Source organism: Podarcis tiliguerta (assembly GCF_965153285.1).
Source record: "Podarcis tiliguerta genome assembly, chromosome: 10".
Classification (NCBI taxonomy): Eukaryota; Metazoa; Chordata; class Lepidosauria; order Squamata; family Lacertidae; genus Podarcis; species Podarcis tiliguerta.
Genome location: NC_139543.1, coordinates 8,434,011 through 8,453,369, shown reverse-complemented (window position 1 = coordinate 8,453,369; position 19,359 = coordinate 8,434,011). Strand labels below are relative to the sequence as shown.

General features: G+C 45.0%; 1 protein-coding gene and 1 long non-coding RNA gene across 6 annotated transcripts in view; one reads left to right on the top strand and one right to left on the bottom strand.

Moving 5' to 3' along the window:
* Nucleotides 1-19,359, top strand: part of COG5 (component of oligomeric golgi complex 5) — a 174,559-nt gene that overhangs the window by 9,550 nt on the left and 145,650 nt on the right. For all 5 annotated transcript variants that reach the window (XR_014502094.1, XM_083399587.1, XM_083399588.1 and 2 more), the window contains exons 4-6: nt 571-625; nt 711-780; nt 5,703-5,823. Coding sequence is in view for 4 of the 5 variants with exons in the window: in XM_083399587.1 (XP_083255713.1) it covers nt 571-625; nt 711-780; nt 5,703-5,823 (246 nt within the window). In the remaining variant the exon portion in view is untranslated. The remainder of the gene's footprint in view (nt 1-570; nt 626-710; nt 781-5,702; nt 5,824-19,359) is intronic.
* LOC310658342 lies at nt 13,760-18,571 on the bottom strand. Its single transcript, XR_014502252.1, has 2 exons — nt 18,221-18,571; nt 13,760-14,232 (listed from the first exon to the last, which is right to left on the bottom strand). It is a non-coding gene; the product is annotated as an uncharacterized lncRNA (long non-coding RNA).

Below are 19,359 nucleotides of genomic sequence, written 5' to 3'. Positions count from 1 at the left end.
AAGAAGGATAAAACAACTTAAAAATATACAAGTAATAGAAATAGAAAACAGATCCAGCTCTACCTCACCCCACTAAATTATAAATAGAAAATTGAAAAGGTCTGGGTGAATAGTAATGTTTTTACCTGGTGCCCAAGAACAAGTAGTGTACCTCCCTGAGAGATGAATAACACAGGGTCTGGGTTGGTTCATATGGAGAGAGGTGGTCGTTGAATTATTAGGGTCAAAGCCAACTCTTTGAATTGTACGCAGAAACTAATTGTTAACCAGTTTAGTTGGGCCAGAATTGGTGCTGTGTACTCAGACTATCTTGCCTCGGTGAGCAATATGTCCACTGAATTCTGCCCTCAGTAACGCCGTTTCTAAGCCATCTTCAAAAGCTCTCCTACTCATTGCAATAATAAAGCACTTTGTACGCCGAAAAACGGTATAGGAAGGATTAAAGATCAAAGTTTCCACTACCATTTTGAGTTCCTCGCTTGGTTTTAAAATGTGGCGTTTTACTGGGAAAAGGTGCATTCTCTCTGTCAGCTGTGTGTTTTGAAATACTGCTTTTGCTCTCTTATTCAGGTGTTCTTCAAATGATGCAGACCAGAATCAGTGCATTGCAAAGTACTGTTGACAGGTATGCCATCCCCATAACAATGATTTAGTAGTTTTAAGTCTTCTGCACTCCCGTGGTTTCTAAAATATATTTCGTTTTTCATCAGAATCAGAGCCAAAATAATCGATCCTTACAACAAAATCGTGTCCCGTACGGCACAGTTAGCAAGGCTGCAGGTAAGTTTACAATCATCTTTAATCCCTTACTCTCCAGGAATAACATTTCTTTTGATTGGAGAGGGGGAAACCAGTTCAAAGAACTATCTACCGATTCTGTCAAAAGGACGGTTTTCTTCTTGTAGGCAGGAATGCAACAATGCTGAGAATAGTAGATGCGTTGTTCAGAAGCATTTCAGGCAGTGTTTCTTTGCAACTTTGCAACAATCGAGCCGATATAGGAACAAGATTTAATGGTGGCCAGAGATAACTCTGTAGTTTTTCTTCTGACTGAGTGTTGCTATGGTTACTGGTTGGAAGTGGGGGACAGGACTCCAAAGGCAACACTCCCAGAATAAATAATTGAAACCACGGAATACGTGCACTTTATAAATCCTTGTGGAAAGGAAAAATAAGTTTTCACAAAGCAGATTTGCGCTTGGCACAAACTTTCTTCCATATCTGTAATTGCTCGTTTCAACTGAGGTAATTTATATGGGGTTATCTCCTCTTGTGTCTCCCTGGTAGCATCCTTTGACTAGGGTTATGTAGCTGCCTTCTCATGCCGGGAGCGGGCCTTATTTTTTTCTTTACTTGGCAAAATGTTTTAAAAATTGATTGGCAAATCAGCAATGAACTTGGACGGATTCCTCAGTTGCTGCTGTTTTTCAAGTCTTGGATAGTTCAAAACAAATTTTCAAGCTTTCCCCAGCTTCATATGCTTTTCACCAAATTGTTTTTTTTTACCGCAACTTGTGGACACAGTTCTGACTATTTCAACCAAAGCTCTAGTCGGTGCTTTTCTGTCCCTCATGCACAAAACCATAGTTACCTTCATAGAGCAGAATTCAGATTCTGTTTCCTGTTCGCTTTAAGAAAATAAATAAATTACAGGCCTCTTGAGCATTGAACCCAATAGATATTGTGCTGAGTTGACACTGATAGATGCTCTTTGGTGGTGCAGAGGTAGCAAAGCTTGACTATATGCTTATTTGGATTTAACAGAATAATTCTCTGCTTGTATAACAAGCATAACACACTCTCTGTTTTAATTTAGCCACTCAGCTGCAGCAGCCCCCAAATCTCTTCTCTAGACAATTGCCCTAACATTTAGGTTTTGCTTGATCTACTCTTTGACATGTTTTGTCACTTCTAGAACTCCTGAAAATTGTAATACGTATTTTCCCCTGAAATTGCAGGCGTTTTACTGTGCTCGAACTGTGTAGTGATTAAGAGCTTATGTCAGTTAACCATATTCCAGGCTGTGTCTATAATGAGTTAAAATAACATTTTGAGTTGTGTGAAAATATATTAAAAAATCTGCACATGCCTCTTTTTCCCCCCATCTTCCAGCAGCATAGATAGTGCTCTCAACAGATTACATTAACAGTCAAAATGTCGGAAGTGCATGTTATATAATATAGAACTGTTATGAAATTGAAGGGAATATTTGTCACTAGGCAACTTTAGATGAAGCACAGAGCTCAGATGTAATTTCAGGGTGTTTTTTTTAAACATATAAGACTTGTGCTTTACCGAAAGTTGCCTCATCTAGACCACAAATCCTACCAAGGCATCAGATTTCTAATCACTTGTTCTAATAGGCTGTTCACCTTTGAATGTTTTAGGACTATGATTGTACAGTGGTACCTCTGGTTACGAACTTAATTCGTTCTGGAGGTCCGTTCTTAACCTGAGGTACCACTTTAGCTAATGTGGCCTCCCGCTGCCGCCACGCTGCTGGCGCACTATTTCTGTTCTCTTCCTGAGGTAAACTTCTTAACCCGAGGTACTACTTCTGGGTTAGTGGAGTCTGTAACCTGAGGTGTTTGTAACCCGAGGTACCACTGTAGTTTGTTAAAGACTGATGATGGTGTTCTTTAATTTAGTGCACAAAAATACTGCATATCGTGGAATATCTAATGTAGAATCTGAAACCAGCAGAGTTTTGCTGTCATCAGCACTCTGTAGGTCCACTTGCAGACGTATCTTTCAGTATACAGTCATACCTCGGGTTATAGCCGCTTCAGGTTGTGTTTTTTTGGGTTACGGACCGCCGAAACCCAGAAGTACTGGAACGGGTTACTTCCAGGCAGTGGCGTAGCGTGGGTTGTCAGCACCCGGGGCAAGGCAAGTAATTTGTGCCCCCTAACCCGGGGCAAGGCAAGTAATTTGCGCCCCCCGCTGCACTGTCCCTCCCCAGATAGTCCCTCGCTCTCTCTCCGCACCGCATGCCTGGCACTCTCCCCTCCACAGTGGGCGGCGACCCAGCGGCTCGGATCGGATTCGCACAGCCAGCACTGCAGTGAGAGAGAGTGAGTGAGCCAGGTAGGGGCAGAGAGCTGTGAGTGCAAGCTCGCAGTGGCATAGCGTGGGTTGTCAGCACCCGGGGCAAGGCAAGTAATTTGCGCCCCCTAACCCGGGGCAAGGCAAGTAATTTGCGCCCCCCCGCTGCACTGTCCCTCCCCCAGATAGCCCCTCGCTCTCTGTCCGCACCGCACCGCACGCCTGGCACCCTCCCCTCCACAGTGGGCGGCGACCCGGCGGCTCGGATCGGATTCGCACAGCCAGCACTGCAGTGAGAGAGAGTGAGTGAGCCAGGTAGGGGCAGAGAGCTGTGAGTGCGAGCGCGCCCCCCCAGATGTTGTGCCCGGTGCGGCCGGCCCCCCCCTGCACACCCCACGCTACGCCACTGCTTCCAGGTTTCGGCAGTTGTGCATGCGCAGAAGCGATAAATCGCTCTTTGCGCATGTGCGGAAGCCCCGAATCGCAACCCACACATGCGCAGACGTGGGTTGCGAATGCTAAGGGATGCGAACGTGCTACCCGAGCGTCCGCTGTATCAGATAGCTGAAAATACACATTAAACATTGGTAGAGCATTTAAGCACCTGTGCACACTCCCACACCAAGCGCTCTGGGTGCTTCTTCTCCATAGGTTCTGTCTCAAACAACTGAAGGGTGTGTGAATCCTGCAGCCATGAGGGTGGGGCACTTGCGCCAGAAGTAAGCATAGTGATTTTATAGGAAACATTCACGTAATTAGCTTGGCCCACATGATTGCAGTATTCATGCATCTTCTGTGGCAATTTGGGGCAGTGCTACAGAGATGTAGTTTGTTTGTTTGTTTATTAAATTTGTATATTGCCTTTCATCCGCAGATCCCAGGGCAATTCCCAAATGGCTCAGTGTGCTTATAAAGGGGGTGTTATTGGGTTGTTGTTTTTATTTTGATTATATATTTTGTGGTTTTATATTTTATTCTGTGAACCACCCTGAGACCTCTGGGATAGGGCGGTATATAAATTCAATAAATAATAAATAATATAAGGGGACCTTGGAGGAGAGAAGAGCTCTTTCCTTGTGGCTTCACACTTTCTCTCCATATATCTCTGATGCATAGAGCCTATACATATTTGTAGCATGCAGAAACCCAGCTGCCGAAATAAATGTTCCCCAATTTGCATATTTTTATGTGACGCAGAGTGGATTGATATAAATAATTGGTTTAAATCATGACTTAAATCGCCCACAAAAAAGGGTTACTTTAAATAGCTTTCCGCCGATTAGTTCATTTACCAAACAAGCATGCATAGTACTAATTGGATGCAGTAACCATTGGAATAGATACGCTTTGAAACTAGATCTAGTCTTTATGATACTCCATTAACCAGTGGTCATGTCACTCACATATCATAGAATAGATATTGGTAGAATAGCAGTTGTGGATTTATGTTTGCTTTTCTTTCTACACATTTTAGGTCACCAAACAACTTGCGTTAATTCAGGTTTGGGGAACCCAAACCAAAAAAATGTTGTTGCTCTCATCAGCCGCAGCCAGCTGGCTAAGGCATGATGGCTATTGTATTCTAATGGCATCTGGAGAGTCCCTGAATTAGTTCTAATTTCATTTGAACTGTGAGAAACTGTGGCCCTCTAGATATTGTTGGACTACGTTTCCCATTAGACCCAACCAGCATTAGGAACGATGGGAGTTATAATCTAATAACCTCTAATAACGTCTGGCTGTCCCTGGAATAAACCTAGCTGAAACTTAAAATAGTTTCTGGTTTGGGGAGCAGTTGGATGTGCTGGGGAGGAGATGGGAAGCAAAAGTAAAACTAAACTATGGTTTAGCATTCCATCCAAACCAGATATAAATGTCCATGCCATTGAGTTCCCAGTTTAGGTAAAATTTATGATCTATTTTGTATATTTATGAACTTGGACGTCAAAAGCCACACATTTATACCCCTGGTTTATTCTTATAAACCTGCGGAAAGTTGGCTATAACTCAGTATGTTTGATGGAGAAATAAGTAAATTTTGTTTTGAGAGATTTTGAGTAGGGACTTTATTAGCACTGCATTCAGATGTCATTTTAAACCAAGCACTTACAATAACTGGTTTCAGGAAATAAACCAAGATTGAATTTAAATTTGATTACTGTCATTTTAAAGTTTGTATATATGTATACTTCAGGCTCCTGCATAAAAGGATTGATAATGTGTTTGTTGTGCTGATTTGTGAAAATTTGCATGCAGAATTAGATCCCGCTCCCTAGAATTGGTTTGGGTTGGGTTTTTTTGAAGAGAGACTTGCACATTTTAAGCCTTTGCCTGCTTCTTTTTGAAGTCTGTAGCGAGACTCTCCATGGTTTTAATACAACAGAATTGCAGTCTTTATCTGTAGAATTCCCTCACTGTGCATTTGTGACTATATGCCCTTCCATCCCCGCAGAGCAGCTTGTAGTTACAACCCTCTGTGGCGTGTTTTTATGATACCGTATTCCAGATGATATCAAACCATGAACGGAACCATAATGTGATCATACACGCCTATTGTCAGGCCAGAAATGTGTGCTGTGTTTCCACAGCTGGTACTTAACAACTGTATAATAATAATAACATATTGAATATATTCCTAAACTGTGTTTCCTATCAAGGCTTCCTGTGACTTGCTGCGGAGAATAATGCGCATTTTGTATGTCAGCAAGAGACTTCAAGGCCAGCTACAGGGAGGAAGCAGAGAGATAACAAAAGCTGCTCAGAGCCTCAATGAGCTTGGTGAGTTGACTTGGTCATTTTTAGTGGTGCTCTATTTGCTAATGTGAAATGCTTTTTCCCTTTAAAAAAAAAATGGTATGGGAAATGTACCATATTTTTCTGTCTATAAGACGCCCCCCTGTATAAGACGTCCCCTATTTTGGGGAACTCAGATTTAAGAAAATGGGGGGAGATGTATCCGTGTATAAGACGTCCCCTAATTTTTGGCATTATTTTTAAGGTAAAAAAACCTAGTCTTGAACACGGAAAAATACGGTAGTTTCCTTATTTCTTACAGGGGTAATGGACTATATGGAAAATACAATTCTTAAGTTGGGTTTATTCAGCAGTCATGAAAACACCTATGGTGGTGACATTCTCAGTTTTCTAGAGGTGGGAATTTGATTGATGCAGACCGGTTTCAGATATTTTGGAGCTGCCTTTATACGTTTTAAGCTCTGTTTTTATATGTCACATTCAGAGGCTGTTGTCTGCAGTCTGCATGATGAGTTTTTCAATGACTGTTGCCTCAACATTGACTAGATCATGGCTGAGGTATGGAAAACTTCGTGTGCACTTCTAAAGCACTTCTGTCTGAACACACAGGGATTTGCTCCCCCCCCCCCCGGCTGCAGACCAGGGGCAGAGGAAGGTGAACGTGGTGGGGGTGGGCTGTCCCAGATGTCACCATTGAGGGGGGTGACAAAATGGCGGGCGGCACTCGCCATGGGGCCTGCAGCGTGCCCGAGCCACATGTCTCTCTTGGGAGTGACGCGGTGACTTGGGCACCCGCAGCCTCCGCGCTGCCCCAAACGGTCTGCCCGCCACCTCCCCCTCAGTTGTAGGGCAGGTGAGTGGGAGGAGGCAGGCAGACTCCTCAGAGGCCTCGTGGAGTGTCCGGCTCGCCCCGTCCTGCAGGTGGCTGGCTCCACCCCTGGGGGCCGGGAATGTGTGCCACCCCAGGCACCTGATCTGCTTGCTGCAGACTTTGCTGCTGCAGTTCCTGTTTTGTGTTGGGTGCTGCCCAGTATGGGAGCTTGGGATATGGGGTGGGGGACCTACTGTGAGGAGCAGGCACACAGGGCTTTCTCAGTAACTGCTCCAAAACCATCCTCTTACTAAGATACCATATTTTCGCTCCATAAGACGCACCTGGCCATAAGATGCACCTAGTTTTTAGAGGGGGAATGCAAGAAAAGAAAAATCTTTAAAGGGACTGCTGAGCAGAGCCTGTATGCATCCCAGGCTCTGCTCAGCGCTCCCTTTCATGAGCCGCGTGGAGCGTGTGTGCGGCGCTTCCCCCACCTCCCGCAAAAGCCCCCAAGAGCCGCACTCACGCTCTGCGCAGCTCTTTAAAGGGAGCGCAGCTGTTGGGGGCTTTTGCAGGAGGTGGGGGAAGGGACTGATGGGCTAAGCCAGAAGCTGGAACAGCTAGAGGGAGCGCTGCGCGATTCCTCTTGCTGTTCGGGCTTCTGGGATAGCTGTGCAGCCTGCATTCGCTCCATAAGACGCACACACATTTCCCCTTACTTTTTAGGAGGGAAAAAGTGCGTCTTATAGAGCAAAAAATATGGTACATCTTGCCTCAGCACTATACTCTTTTGAGAGGCAGTTGAAGACATACCTCCTCAGTCAGGTCTTCAGAGGTTAGGACATGGAATTTGTTGAGGATAGTGTATGGTACCTGTTTATCTTACAAAATTAAATTCAGCATAAACTAAAATAACAGAAGATAGTGTATCAGTGCTTTAATTGGTTTTAGACATATGTACTGCTGTCTTTTTAATGAGTTGCACGCTGCCCTTAGGGTATGACTGCTGAACTAATCTTGGAGTTCTTTAAACCTTAACCCTGTTTTGGAAGTTTTAATGCAACAAAGTTGATCAGAAGGGGGGTGGAAATGGAAGATGCTGACTTGCTTGCTTGCCTGACATAGCATCCCTCTTTGGTGTTATATCTGCTCAAATTGTGGTTTGTGCCACCTTGGTAAAGTAGTTTAGATTGGAGTGAACTGACCAACTTGAAGAAGCATCTGTGGGCAATTTCTTTTTCGTCTTTAATCACCTTTATCTGTTATACTTACAATGCAATAATGTGTGCTGTGTGAGTTGGATCTAAATGAGCCTTCCGTAAAACAGAAAGATACTTCTGCATGTGTAAGGTAGCCCTCTCCCGCTGAGTTTTGCCAGTTCTCCCAGTCCTGCTGCACCCCCTATATCACATCCCAGGTGGTACTGGAGGGTCTCTCAGTTCCGAAGAGTTGATTTTGAGGAAGAACAGGGGGTTGAAATGAAGAGGAAGGCATGGTAAAGTACTTGAGTAGAATTCAATTTCATAGAATCATAGAATCATAGAGTTGGAAGAGACCACAAGGGCCATCGAGTCCAACCCCCTGCCAAGCAGGAAACTTTAATATATTTCTAGCACCAAACGACCCTTTATCTCTTCAGAACCATCATATAACTTGCCACTATCAAGTGATGCACAAGGGTGCACTCTTGACGTAATAATCGCCTTGCTTTATTAGATGAAGGTTCAGGATTTTGTTTTCTACCATGGTCAAACCCAATGCTTTCAGAAAGTCCACACAGAAGGCATAATGCGGCTGACCACTTCCCATGGTTTGTTTCCGGTCTTTGACAATCACAAGGTGTATTACCTCTAAACAAGCAAGTTCAATGTCTTCCTTGAAATTGGTCAATATTTGGTTCTTTTTCAGCTGTCCTAGTGCTGGAAAGCTCCTTCCATTTGATCTGAAAGCACTAGGTTCACATGATTAAAGGGATGGCTCCCCTAGTGTCTCATGGCCTCTCCAACCCTTATGTGTGGATGTGTGTAGTGGGGAAGGCTATGAATGTAAACTCTTCGTTATCAGGCTTCCGGGATTCCTGGAAAGCCTACATAGAAAGGCTTTGCTGAAATAGAAGTCATAGTATAGCTGTTGAGTGCTGGTGGAAGTAAGTTGTGTAGCATCGGAGGCAGCAGTGCAGCCCAGCTCCTCCTTACTTGCAGCAAACCCCCTTCAAGCAATTATAAAGTGTGAAGGGGGCAAATGACTCATATGACCAATGGTTCTGACCTGCTGCACAAGTATCCTACTTAAAATTAGCAGGTAGGGAGTTTCTGGTGTAGCACGCAGCAGTGCCAGGATCAAACCCCTTATGCATTGCTGTGCAAGAATCACAGCAGGTAGGTAAAGGGTAAAGGGACCCCTGGCCATTAGGTACAGTTGTGACCGACTCTTGGGTTGCAGCGCTCATCTCGCTTTATTGGCCGAGGGAGCCGGCGTACAGCTTCCGGGTCATGTGGCCAGCATGACTAAGCCACTTCTGGTGAACCAGAGCAGCGCACGGAAATGCCATCTGCCTTCCTGCCGGAGCGGTACCTATTTATCTACTTGCACTTTGTGCTTTCAAACTGCTAGGTTGGCAGGAGCAGGGACCGAGCAACGGGACCTCACCCCGTCACGGGGATTCGAACCACCAACCTTCTGATCGGCAAGTCCTAGGCTCTGTGGTTTAAACCCACAACGCCACCCATGTCCCTTTATCATAGCAGGTACTAGGCAGCAAAACAGAAATTGGCTACTGGTTCTCAAGGCGCTTAACTGATTGAATTCCTTTTCCAATGGGTCAAGGTTGTACAATAACTAACATCACAATCCTAAGCGTGTCTACTCAGAAGTAGGCCCCAATGACTCAGTGGGGTTTATTTCAAGGTAAGCGGGGATAGGATTGCAACCTCCAAGGCACTGTTTTTAAACTGTGATGTTCTGTATAAGCTGGGGATCTTTTCCATACCACCCCATAACTTTCTTACTTTTCTTGCCTTCCCTCCTGCTCAAAATACCTTCTCGCCATTCAGATGTTTCACATTCACAAAACTCCTTAGGATGGATTGTAAACAAAAACAAGAGGGTTACTCATCTAGCTGTACAGTAAAATGTTCATTATAGTTTTGTTAGATTGTAGGAAATAACAGCAAGCATACCATGTAATTATCGCAGCGTTGTGCAAAAAGTAAGCTTATGCTACTAGCTGTTCAATGAACCGAAACTACGACGATGCCTGTAATGTGCAGTGATTATCACATGAATAATATTTGCTGGCTTAGCTAGTGTATTCTTTGTGCAGCTGAATTTTGGATATGATTGGTATAATGACCCAAAGGGATTTATTGCCAATTAATGCATTTGGTGGAATGTGAGTGTTCCGTTCAGCCTAACTATAGAAAGACGTTTAACCAGAGGATGGGGGTGGGAGAACCAAGCCTGAGTTACTAAATGAATCATCTTGGTGTTCTACTTCATTATCAAACAGAATTTTGGCTTTCCTCGCAGAATTCTTATTTATTACTAATAAAATAATGAATCCAGGGTTCCTGAATATTTTTTTTGTGTGGGGGTGGGGGAGAAGGTGAGCATCTCAGTAAAAAAATAATAATCCAGCCTCAGCTTTAATCTTTCAAAATCAGTATCCCTTTTCTGGATCCCAAATCAGTGATTGCATTACGTGTGTGTGTGTGCGTGCATCCGTACTTTTGCCGTTTCTCTATGAGAGAAGGTTTTGTGTGGGCGAACTTCAAGAAGTCAAGAACGTGCATTCTTGGGTCTGCACTCCCACCAGTTTCCAAATGATATACATGTACCTATAAATGTTGTTTTTAAAATTTGCCAAGGTCATCGTGTGCCATGTTTTCCCTTTTAATTGAGAGTACAGTGGTACCCCGCAAGACGAATGCCTCGGAAGACGAAAAACCCGCTAGACGAAAGGGTTTTTCGTTTTCTGAGGTGCTTCGCAAGACGGATTTTCCAAAGGGCTTGCTTCGCTAGACGAAACAGCCCTGCCTCTCCTGTCATGGCGACGGTCGCACGCTCGCTTCCCCGCTCCTCCGGCTCCCTCCCACCTTCCGGCTGACGACTCCTCCGGCTCCCTCCCACCTTCCGGCCGACCTTCCGGCTGCCTCGCGCCGCTGCCCACCGCCCTCGCACGCTCCCCTCAGGAGCCATTGCCGCCAGCAGCCAGCGTTGCAGCCGGAGTCGCGCTCCTGAGCCCCGCCGCCCTCCAGCAGCCGTGTTTCGCGGTGTCCACAAGGCGCGGGTGAGTCCAAGGACCGGCTGCGGCAGCTGCCCTGCTTCTCCCCACCCCTCCCCGCCGTGGTGCTTCGCAAGACGAAAAAACTCGCAGAACGAATTAATTTCGTCTTGCGAGGCACCACTGTAATGGTGGAATCCCAATCACGTCCACTCAGAAGTAAGTTCTGTTAGATTCAGTGGGGCTTACTGCCAGGTAAGAGGGGAAGTTAGGGTTGCAGTCTAAAGCAGCTTATGTTCAAGAGGAAACATAAATCCTTTGTGTGATCCGTGGAGTAGTTGCTAAGCTGTCCTTAGTGTTCAGGTTAGTTGTGGCATACTTAAGGAAAGTTTTGGAACAGTGCCAAGCTGCATGTTAACCATCTTTGGCCTCTGTGATGAGAAAATACACTGACGAGAATTGAAAGTTCATTGAGGATAAACAGTGGTCTGAGAAATTTAACAGGACAGTGCAAGCCTATCTATGCATATCTACTCAGAAGTAAGTCCCATTGAATTTAATGAGGCTTACTCCTGGGTAAGTTTGTAGGAGTGGGGTTATTGCCTTGTTTTTGTTTGTATTACGTATTTTGTGTTCTCATTTTGTGAACTGCCCTGTGATCTTCGGATGAATTGTGGTATGCAGATTTAATAAATAACAATAAATATAAGTTGGCTGACATCCTATGCATGTTTTTATAAGGGTATACAGTGGTACCTTGGTCCTCAAATGTAATCCGTTCCGGAAGTCCGTTCCAAAACCAAGGCGCGCTTTCCTATAGAAAGTAATGCAAAATGGATTAATCCGTTCCAGACTTTTAAAAACAACCCCTGAAACAGCAATTTAACATGAATTTTGCTATCTAACAAGACCGTTGATCCATGAAATGAAAGCAATAAACAATGTACAGTCATACCTCGGGATGAATACGCTTCAGGTTAGGCATTTTCGGGTTGCGCTCCGTGGTGACCTGGAAGTAACGGAGCGTGTTACTTCTGGGTTTCGCCGTGCGTGCATGCGCAGACCGTCAAAATGACGCCACGCACATGCGCAGAAGTGCCAAAACGTGACCCATGCACGCGCAGACATGTGGACACGGGTTACGTTCGCTTCAGGAGGCGAATGGGGCTACAGAACGGATCCTGTTCGCATCCCGAGGTACCACTGTACTGCAGTCACACAATCAATCAATCAATCAATCAGTAGCTGAACTGGGTTCCACACAGTCACAAAAACAAAACAAAAAACCACAAAAATAAAAATGCAGAAGAAATAGCAAAAACAGACAAACCTCAGCGTAATATTCAAATCGGAAGTGAAACACTCAAAACGGAACACGTTTGGCTTCCGAAAAAAGTTCGCAAACCGGAACACTTACTTCCGGGTTTGCAGCATTCTGGTTCCAAGTTATTCAAGTACCAAGGCGTTTGAGAACCAAGGTACCATTGTATCTCATTAGACTTACTTCAGAGCAGAAATGCATAGGATTGCCCTGTAAGACCCCCACCCTCTAAAAAAACATAATAGTGCCCCCGCATTGGGAATCTAAAAGGGAGCTAAAACTGTGTGAGCTGGAGTCCAAAGTGCTTATTGACATCAGATACACTTTATAGCATGGGACGCGGGTGGCGCTGTGGGTTAAACCACAGAGCCTAGGACTTGGCAATCAGAAGGTCAGCGGTTCGAATCCCCGCGCGACGGGGTGAGCTCCCGTTGCTCGGTCCCAGCTCCTGCCCACCTAGCAGTTCAAAAGCACGTCAAAGTGCAAGTAGATAAATAGGTACCGCTCCGGCGGGAAGGTAAACGGCATTTCCGTGCGCTGCTCTGGTTCGCCAGAAGCAGCTTAGTCATGCTGGCCACATGATCCAGAAGCTGTACGCTGTCTCCCTCAGCCAATAAAGTGAGATGAGAGCCGCAACCCCAGAGTCGGCCACAACTGGACCTAATGGTCAGGGGTCCCTTTACCTTTTTACACTTTATAGCAGGGGTAGTCAATGTTCCAAATGTTGCACTACGGTTCCCCTCATCTCTGACCATTGGCTATGTTGATTGAGGCTGCAGGCAATTGGGAGTTCCAACAAGAAATGGAAGGTCCCATGTTGATCATCCCTGCTCTATTGCCTGTGCACAACAAGAAGAAAATATGTGGTTTAGGAGAATCTTATGCTCCAAGATTATATATCCTTCCCCACTTGTGTATGGCCATTGCCGGCCTGAGATAAAATGAATGCAAGTATGCGCCTAAGCTGTGGATTTGAGAACCATAGTTATGTCCAGGTTCCTGCAGTGAAATTGAAATTCCAGCATAATGCAGTGTTAGTATTTATTAGCTAAGTGCATGTACTTGGCACTACTGTATAAGATATAAAATAAAAGGCCCACTGAGTCTAAAAATAACCCCTATAATTTAATTAAGAGAACACAAAGAAAGGAAAGGGAAAGGGGGAGGAAATCATGGAGGAGGATTTGAATAAAGTAATCAAGAGAATGCAAATTGGAGCAATTATGTGTTTGAGAAATTTCTTTAAAAACGAGGGATATATCAATTACTAGCAGGTAATGTGTTTTCAGCATGTATGGCTAAAGAGGATTTTTCAACATCAATTCAAAACTTAAAAATTGTGGCTTGAAAAGAAGAGGGGAATAGGGAGGAGAGTAACAACAACAACAACAATTATTATTTATTACTGTTGTTGTTAGCACTTATTAGTTGCTTTTCTTTTACAAAAAGTAATCCAAAGCAAGTTATAGAATTAGATTAAAACCAAAATGATTAAAAGCTAAAAACAGAACCTTACATAAAAGGCAGGTCTGATGCATGCTGCTCACAGGATGAGGCCGCAGATATCTAAGAACCTCCAAATGAAGGGCTCAAAACACTATGGTGTGTTGTAGGATCTTTAACAATAAATGGAGCCAAATGCATTTGGTATATTCCTTGAATAAAATCTGGTGGCTTGCTAGTGTTTCACAGGCCTGGGCATAACTTGTTTCATTCATGGTCGTCTTATTGACAGGAAGCTCTGTATCATGCGCACAGTAGCACATTGGCAGCATCATTTAGGCACGGGCGTCTCCCCAGTTGCATGCAACCAGCATACTCCTGCTGATGCATGTGCCGTTTTCCTTGCCGAAAGGGGGCAGAATGGAATGGGGGACTCCCCACTTGCTCTTGTCCCAGGAACAGAACCCCTGAGTAAGAGGGGATTCCCCTGTGTAACGGTCCGCTTCACGGGTGAATGAAGTCCTGGCTGGGGACATCGGGACCGGGGCCAAGATGGCAAGGTGGGAGCAGGAACGGGAGTCCGGAAGCCAAGAGTCCGAGGGTCACAGAGCCGGGAGTCAAGATGCCAAGGGTCTGAGGATCAAGAAGCAAGGAGTCACAAAGTCAAGGGTCCGAGGATCAAGAGGCAAGGAGTCACAAAGTCAAGGGTCCGAGGATCAAGAGGCAAGGGGTCAAGGAGCCAAATGCAGCAAGGCAAGAAACGTGTTGCTGTGGCAAAGAGCCGAAGGGAAATGCTGGCTCTTGCCACCAGGTGCTGTGAGTTACCAGTCAGCCTCACCTGTGCAGCTGCGCCTTGCCTCTTCAGAACAAACTTAGGAAGGCCCCAGTCCTGCGAAGTCCTGCTGGTCACAGGGCCTGGCTCCTGCACGCACTCCTGACACCCTGTCTTGATGCCATGAATATAGCGCATCCCCTGAGATTCCCCCTAAGACCATTACAATGCCGGTTAACTTTGATCTTTGACTAGCCTTGATAAATCTTCTGGCGCCCTTTCAACAAGCAAGAGCAGTGTCCTCAGACCTCATCAAACTTACCTGTTTGAATACAAGAATACAAGCTTAGCTGTAGTGGGGGAGAAGAATGTCCAGCTATTATTACAATTTCCTGCCGGTTCATCTTAAGGTGAATTTGATTTGTTGCAAGGGGTGGGAGGTGTGATTACTAGTGAACCATACATCTTAAAGACACCACAGTCTCCACTGACCTTCATTACAAGAAAACCAAATCCTGGGTAAGTCCTGGGACTTCTGAAGTCTCTTGCTGCTTCGACATTGGGGTATAAATGCTATATATCACCCTATGCACTAAGCAGTCAAATGTTATGGTACCATTGATTACAGATGGTTGTTTGTCTGTTTAATTATTGTATTTTTAATATGTTCTATATTGTTTTCAAAGGGCCACCATGTTAAGGTGTGTTTTTTTTTAACCGTCTCAAAATTTCACACATCCAGAAAACCTTTGGGATTCTATTTCTCAAAGACATGCTCAAAAAAATATTATTATTATTATTTATTATTATTTCTTCACATTTTCCAGGCAGGTTTTATTTACACCTATGTACAACCTGAAGGGACGCGGGTGGCGCTGTGGGTAAAAGCCTCAGCGCCTAGGGCTTGCCGATCGAAAGGTCGGCGGTTCGAATCCCCGCGGAGGGGTGTGCTCCCGTTGTTCGGTCCCAGCGCCTGCCAACCTAGCAGTTCGAAAGCACCCCCGGGTGCAAGTAGATAAATAGGGACCGCTTACTAGCGAGAAGTTAAACGGCGTTTCCGTGTGCGGCTCTGGCTCGCCAGAGCAGTGATGTCACGCTGGCCACGTGACCCGGAAGTGTCTCTGGACAGCGCTGGCCCCCGGCCTCTTGAGTGAGATGGGCACACAACCCTAGAGTCTGTCAAGACTGGCCTGTACGGGCAGGGGTACCTTTACCTTTATTAACAATCTGAGCGTAAGATGGAAGGGCTCACAGCATTAACACTCCAATAGATCTTGGTTCCCCATCAGGTTTATGGCACGTTTCCCAAAGCCATCATTTTTGGTTTCAGCACAGAGAAAGCCCCAGCTCCCAGGTCGCCTCATACACAGACTAACCCAGGCTGTTGTTCTATTTGTCAGATGATGGCACCTTCAACCAGGCAAGGGACTGGGGTAATGTCTACCTACTCCTGGAGAGCATCATTGCCCTGTTGTTCCTATGGCAACATTCAAGCTCTTCCCTCAGGCAGGTGGAGGTGCTTAACTGGGCCCGCCCAAAGTGAGCCCAAAGTATGATTTTCCTTAATTGGATTACCAGGATCCCTGGAAGCTAAGAAGCAAATAGAAGTACCCTAAATAGTTTCTATCAATGATGTTATGGAAAGCTGCAGTTGTCGGATCAAAATACCTGTGCACTTATCAGTGTAGTAAAGCACCAGAAATTCATAGATCCTTTTTAGCCCTTTAAATTCTGGGCACCACAGTTCAAGAAGGACACTGACAAACTGGAACGTGTCCAGAGGAGGGCAACCAAAATGGTCAAAGGCGTGGAAACGATGCCTTATGAGGAACGGCTAAGGGAGCTGGGCATGTTTAGCCTGGAGAAGAGGAGGTTAACATGATAGCCATGTTCAAATATATAAAAGGATGTCACCTAGAGGAGGGAGAAAGGTTGTTTTCTGCTGCTCCAGAGAAGCGGACACGGAGCAATGGATCCAAACTACAAGAAAGAAGATTCCACCTAAACATTAGGAAGAACTTCCTGACAGTAAGAGCTGTTCGACAGTGGAATTTGCTGCCAAGGAGTGTGGTGGAGTCTCCTTCTTTGGAGGTCTTTAAGCAGAGGCTTGACAACCATATGTCAGGAGTGCTCTGATGGTGTTTCCTGCTTGGCAGGGGGTTGGACTCGATGGCCCTTGTGGTCTCTCCCAACTCTATGATTCTATGAGAAAGTAGCTTCTGCATTTTTCAGTTAGTGAATTTGGTTTAATCCAGGACTGTGCCAGTGTAGCATGTTAGTTCATGTTAGTTCATTTCAAGTAAAGTAGAATAGTATTTAAGACCAAAGTCATATCACTCCAGTGTTTGTTCTTCACACAAGCTATTTATGTACATGAAATCACTCAGAATATAATCCACTTTTGAGGGAAGTGCCTCCTGGTGTAATTTTGTATGATATGAACTATCTAATTTCCCCTTTAATGCACAAAAAACCAAGCATTTATAACCATCACTAAAAAAAAAAAAAGGTTGTTGAATAATGGTTCTGTGCTGGAGAGCAACTGGGACCTGGGGTTGTGTGTGTTTACTAGATTATTTTTTTAGCTTTCATGATTGCTTCAAAATGTGTTTATTAGAATAGGGTTTATTCACTCCTCTGAAGAGCCTGTTTGAAATGGTGGAATGGAATCTTACAGGCTATTGCTCATATGCTGGAATGTCACAACTGAAGATTTTAAATTGCTCTGTGTAAGCAAACAGTTTGTCTTTTTAGTGGCTTAACAATATTTAATCATTTGAAATTGCCTTGAATCCAAATGAGATGTATTACCAAGTGTGTGTGTGTGTGTCTGTGTTGTCTCAAGCGATAGGTGCTAAAGCATATTGTATGAGACATATCTTTGCTAAGATAATTGCAAGAATAGTATTCTTTCAAATCCCTTATTCTCTCTGGGGGAACATAGACTCAGCTGACTAACACGAAAGGAAACCTGTTTCTCTGTCACTGTTTTTGAATTCTTCTGTCATTGCAACCCAGATGGCATACAAGATTGGTTTTGGGTTTAGTTTCATCCTTAAACCATTCCAAAACAGTTTCTGATCTGATAGTGCTTCTGTGCTTGACCGCTGGAAAGTCCATTTTCACACCAGAGAGTGTCAAAGGATTTGAAAGAAGCATCATTATAAATGTTCCCTAAGGTATGGATGTCTGTGTTTAACGACACATAGCAGCTGAATAGCTCTGTAGGGAATAGTCAAGGTGGTGTTTTGAGTCAGAATGCTTTTGTTATATTTGAAGATCTGTGCAGGGCGATTTTAGCTTGTTGGCAAAATATATTGATCCTGGATAGTCACATCTTGTAAAAATTGATCTGCCCCACTTCTGTAAGGCAATCTTTGCGTGAGTCTCGAGGAGATAATCAATAGCTACCCTGAGCACTACTTTTTCATGTGCTTAAACTCAGAGGTATAGACCTAAATGGACAGAGAGCATCTTTCTGTAAGCCAGCCTTGCAGATGAACCCAAGTTACTAGCTTGCACAAGAAACAACAGCTTGCACAAGCTACCCTTCTAACACGGTGAACCTGGCTATTTAGACTGTTTGGCTTCTTAGAAAGAAGACTTAAAAAAAATGACTCCATTTCCCCCACCCCCCTCTGCCCAGTGCAATTCCATGGTTGTTGTGGAGGAACTTAGAGACTTTCCTTCCTCTGTGGCTGGCATGGAAACTAAGCAAGCTGCAGAAGAGGGGTAGAGCAGGATGTGTCTCCTCCAGCCTGCTTACTTGCCTGCATGGAAGTTGCATTTGGTTCTGGCTACCAGGCAAGTTGTTAAATGCAAGACAAACTCTTGATGTAAGAAACCCACCTTGTGTTTGGAGGACGACAGGTTTGCGATCTCCATAGATTCTGCTGTGAAGGCTGATGAGTCTATAGTGGACAGATCTTCTGAAGGGCATTCTTCTGAAGTTGGTGGGTCTCTGCACAGTTCGTAACCTTGACTGTGAAGGGTACAAAATGGTACAGGGATGCTCCAGAAGTTTGTGAGGCTTGTTCAGGTGGCAAACTATGGTTTTCCAAAACCCAGGAATTTGCTAGTCAAGTGAATTTGGTGGGGGGGAGTGTGCAAGCGCCGAGCTCATTCCAGAAATGCCGAACTGGTTTGGCATTGCAGCTGAAGCAACCTGCCCTTTGGGACACTGTGTTTGGATGATCCTAATTCTGTTTAATAAGCTGAGACATGAACAAGTCTTTTGGTTACTCATGTAGCTCTTGGGGCGAACAAAGAACAAACTGAGAAATTAAGAAGTCTTCAGTTAAGTACAGTTTCCTATTTTGTTCGGATAGGGAAACTACTTCCTGATCTTCTACTTATTACAGTGGTACCTCTGGTTGCGAACGGGATCCGTTCCGGAGGCCTGTTCGCAACATGAGCAGAACGCAACCTGCGTCTGTGCCCGCGCGGGTTGCGATTCGCCACTTCTGCGCATGCGTGTGACGTCATTTTGCGCGTCTGCGCATGTGCAAGTGGCGAAACCCGGAAGTAACCCTTTCCGGTACTTCTGGGTCGCCGCGGGACATATCCTGAAAGAACGTAATATGAAGCGGACGTAACGTGAGGTATGACTATTTTGCTCCCATTGTGAAGAAAGGAGTGAAAGGGCTGCTTACAAGAGCAAGATACAGTGGTACCTCGGGATGTGAACGGGATCCGTTCCGGAGCCCTGTTCGCATCCTGAAGCGAACGTAACCCGTGTCTGTGTGTGCGTGGATCACATTTCGGCACTCCTGCACATGCAGGTGACTGTGCATGCGTGCATGGTGAAACCCAGAAGTAACGCGCTCCGTTACTTCCGGGTTGCCGCGGAGCGCAACCCGAATTTGCCTAACCCGAAGCATATTCATCCCGAGGTATGACTGTACTTCTTCATATCTTTAGCTAATAAAGATAAAATATGATCAGCTGAACAGTCTTATACAACTCACAATTGGCCGTGTGCAACACAC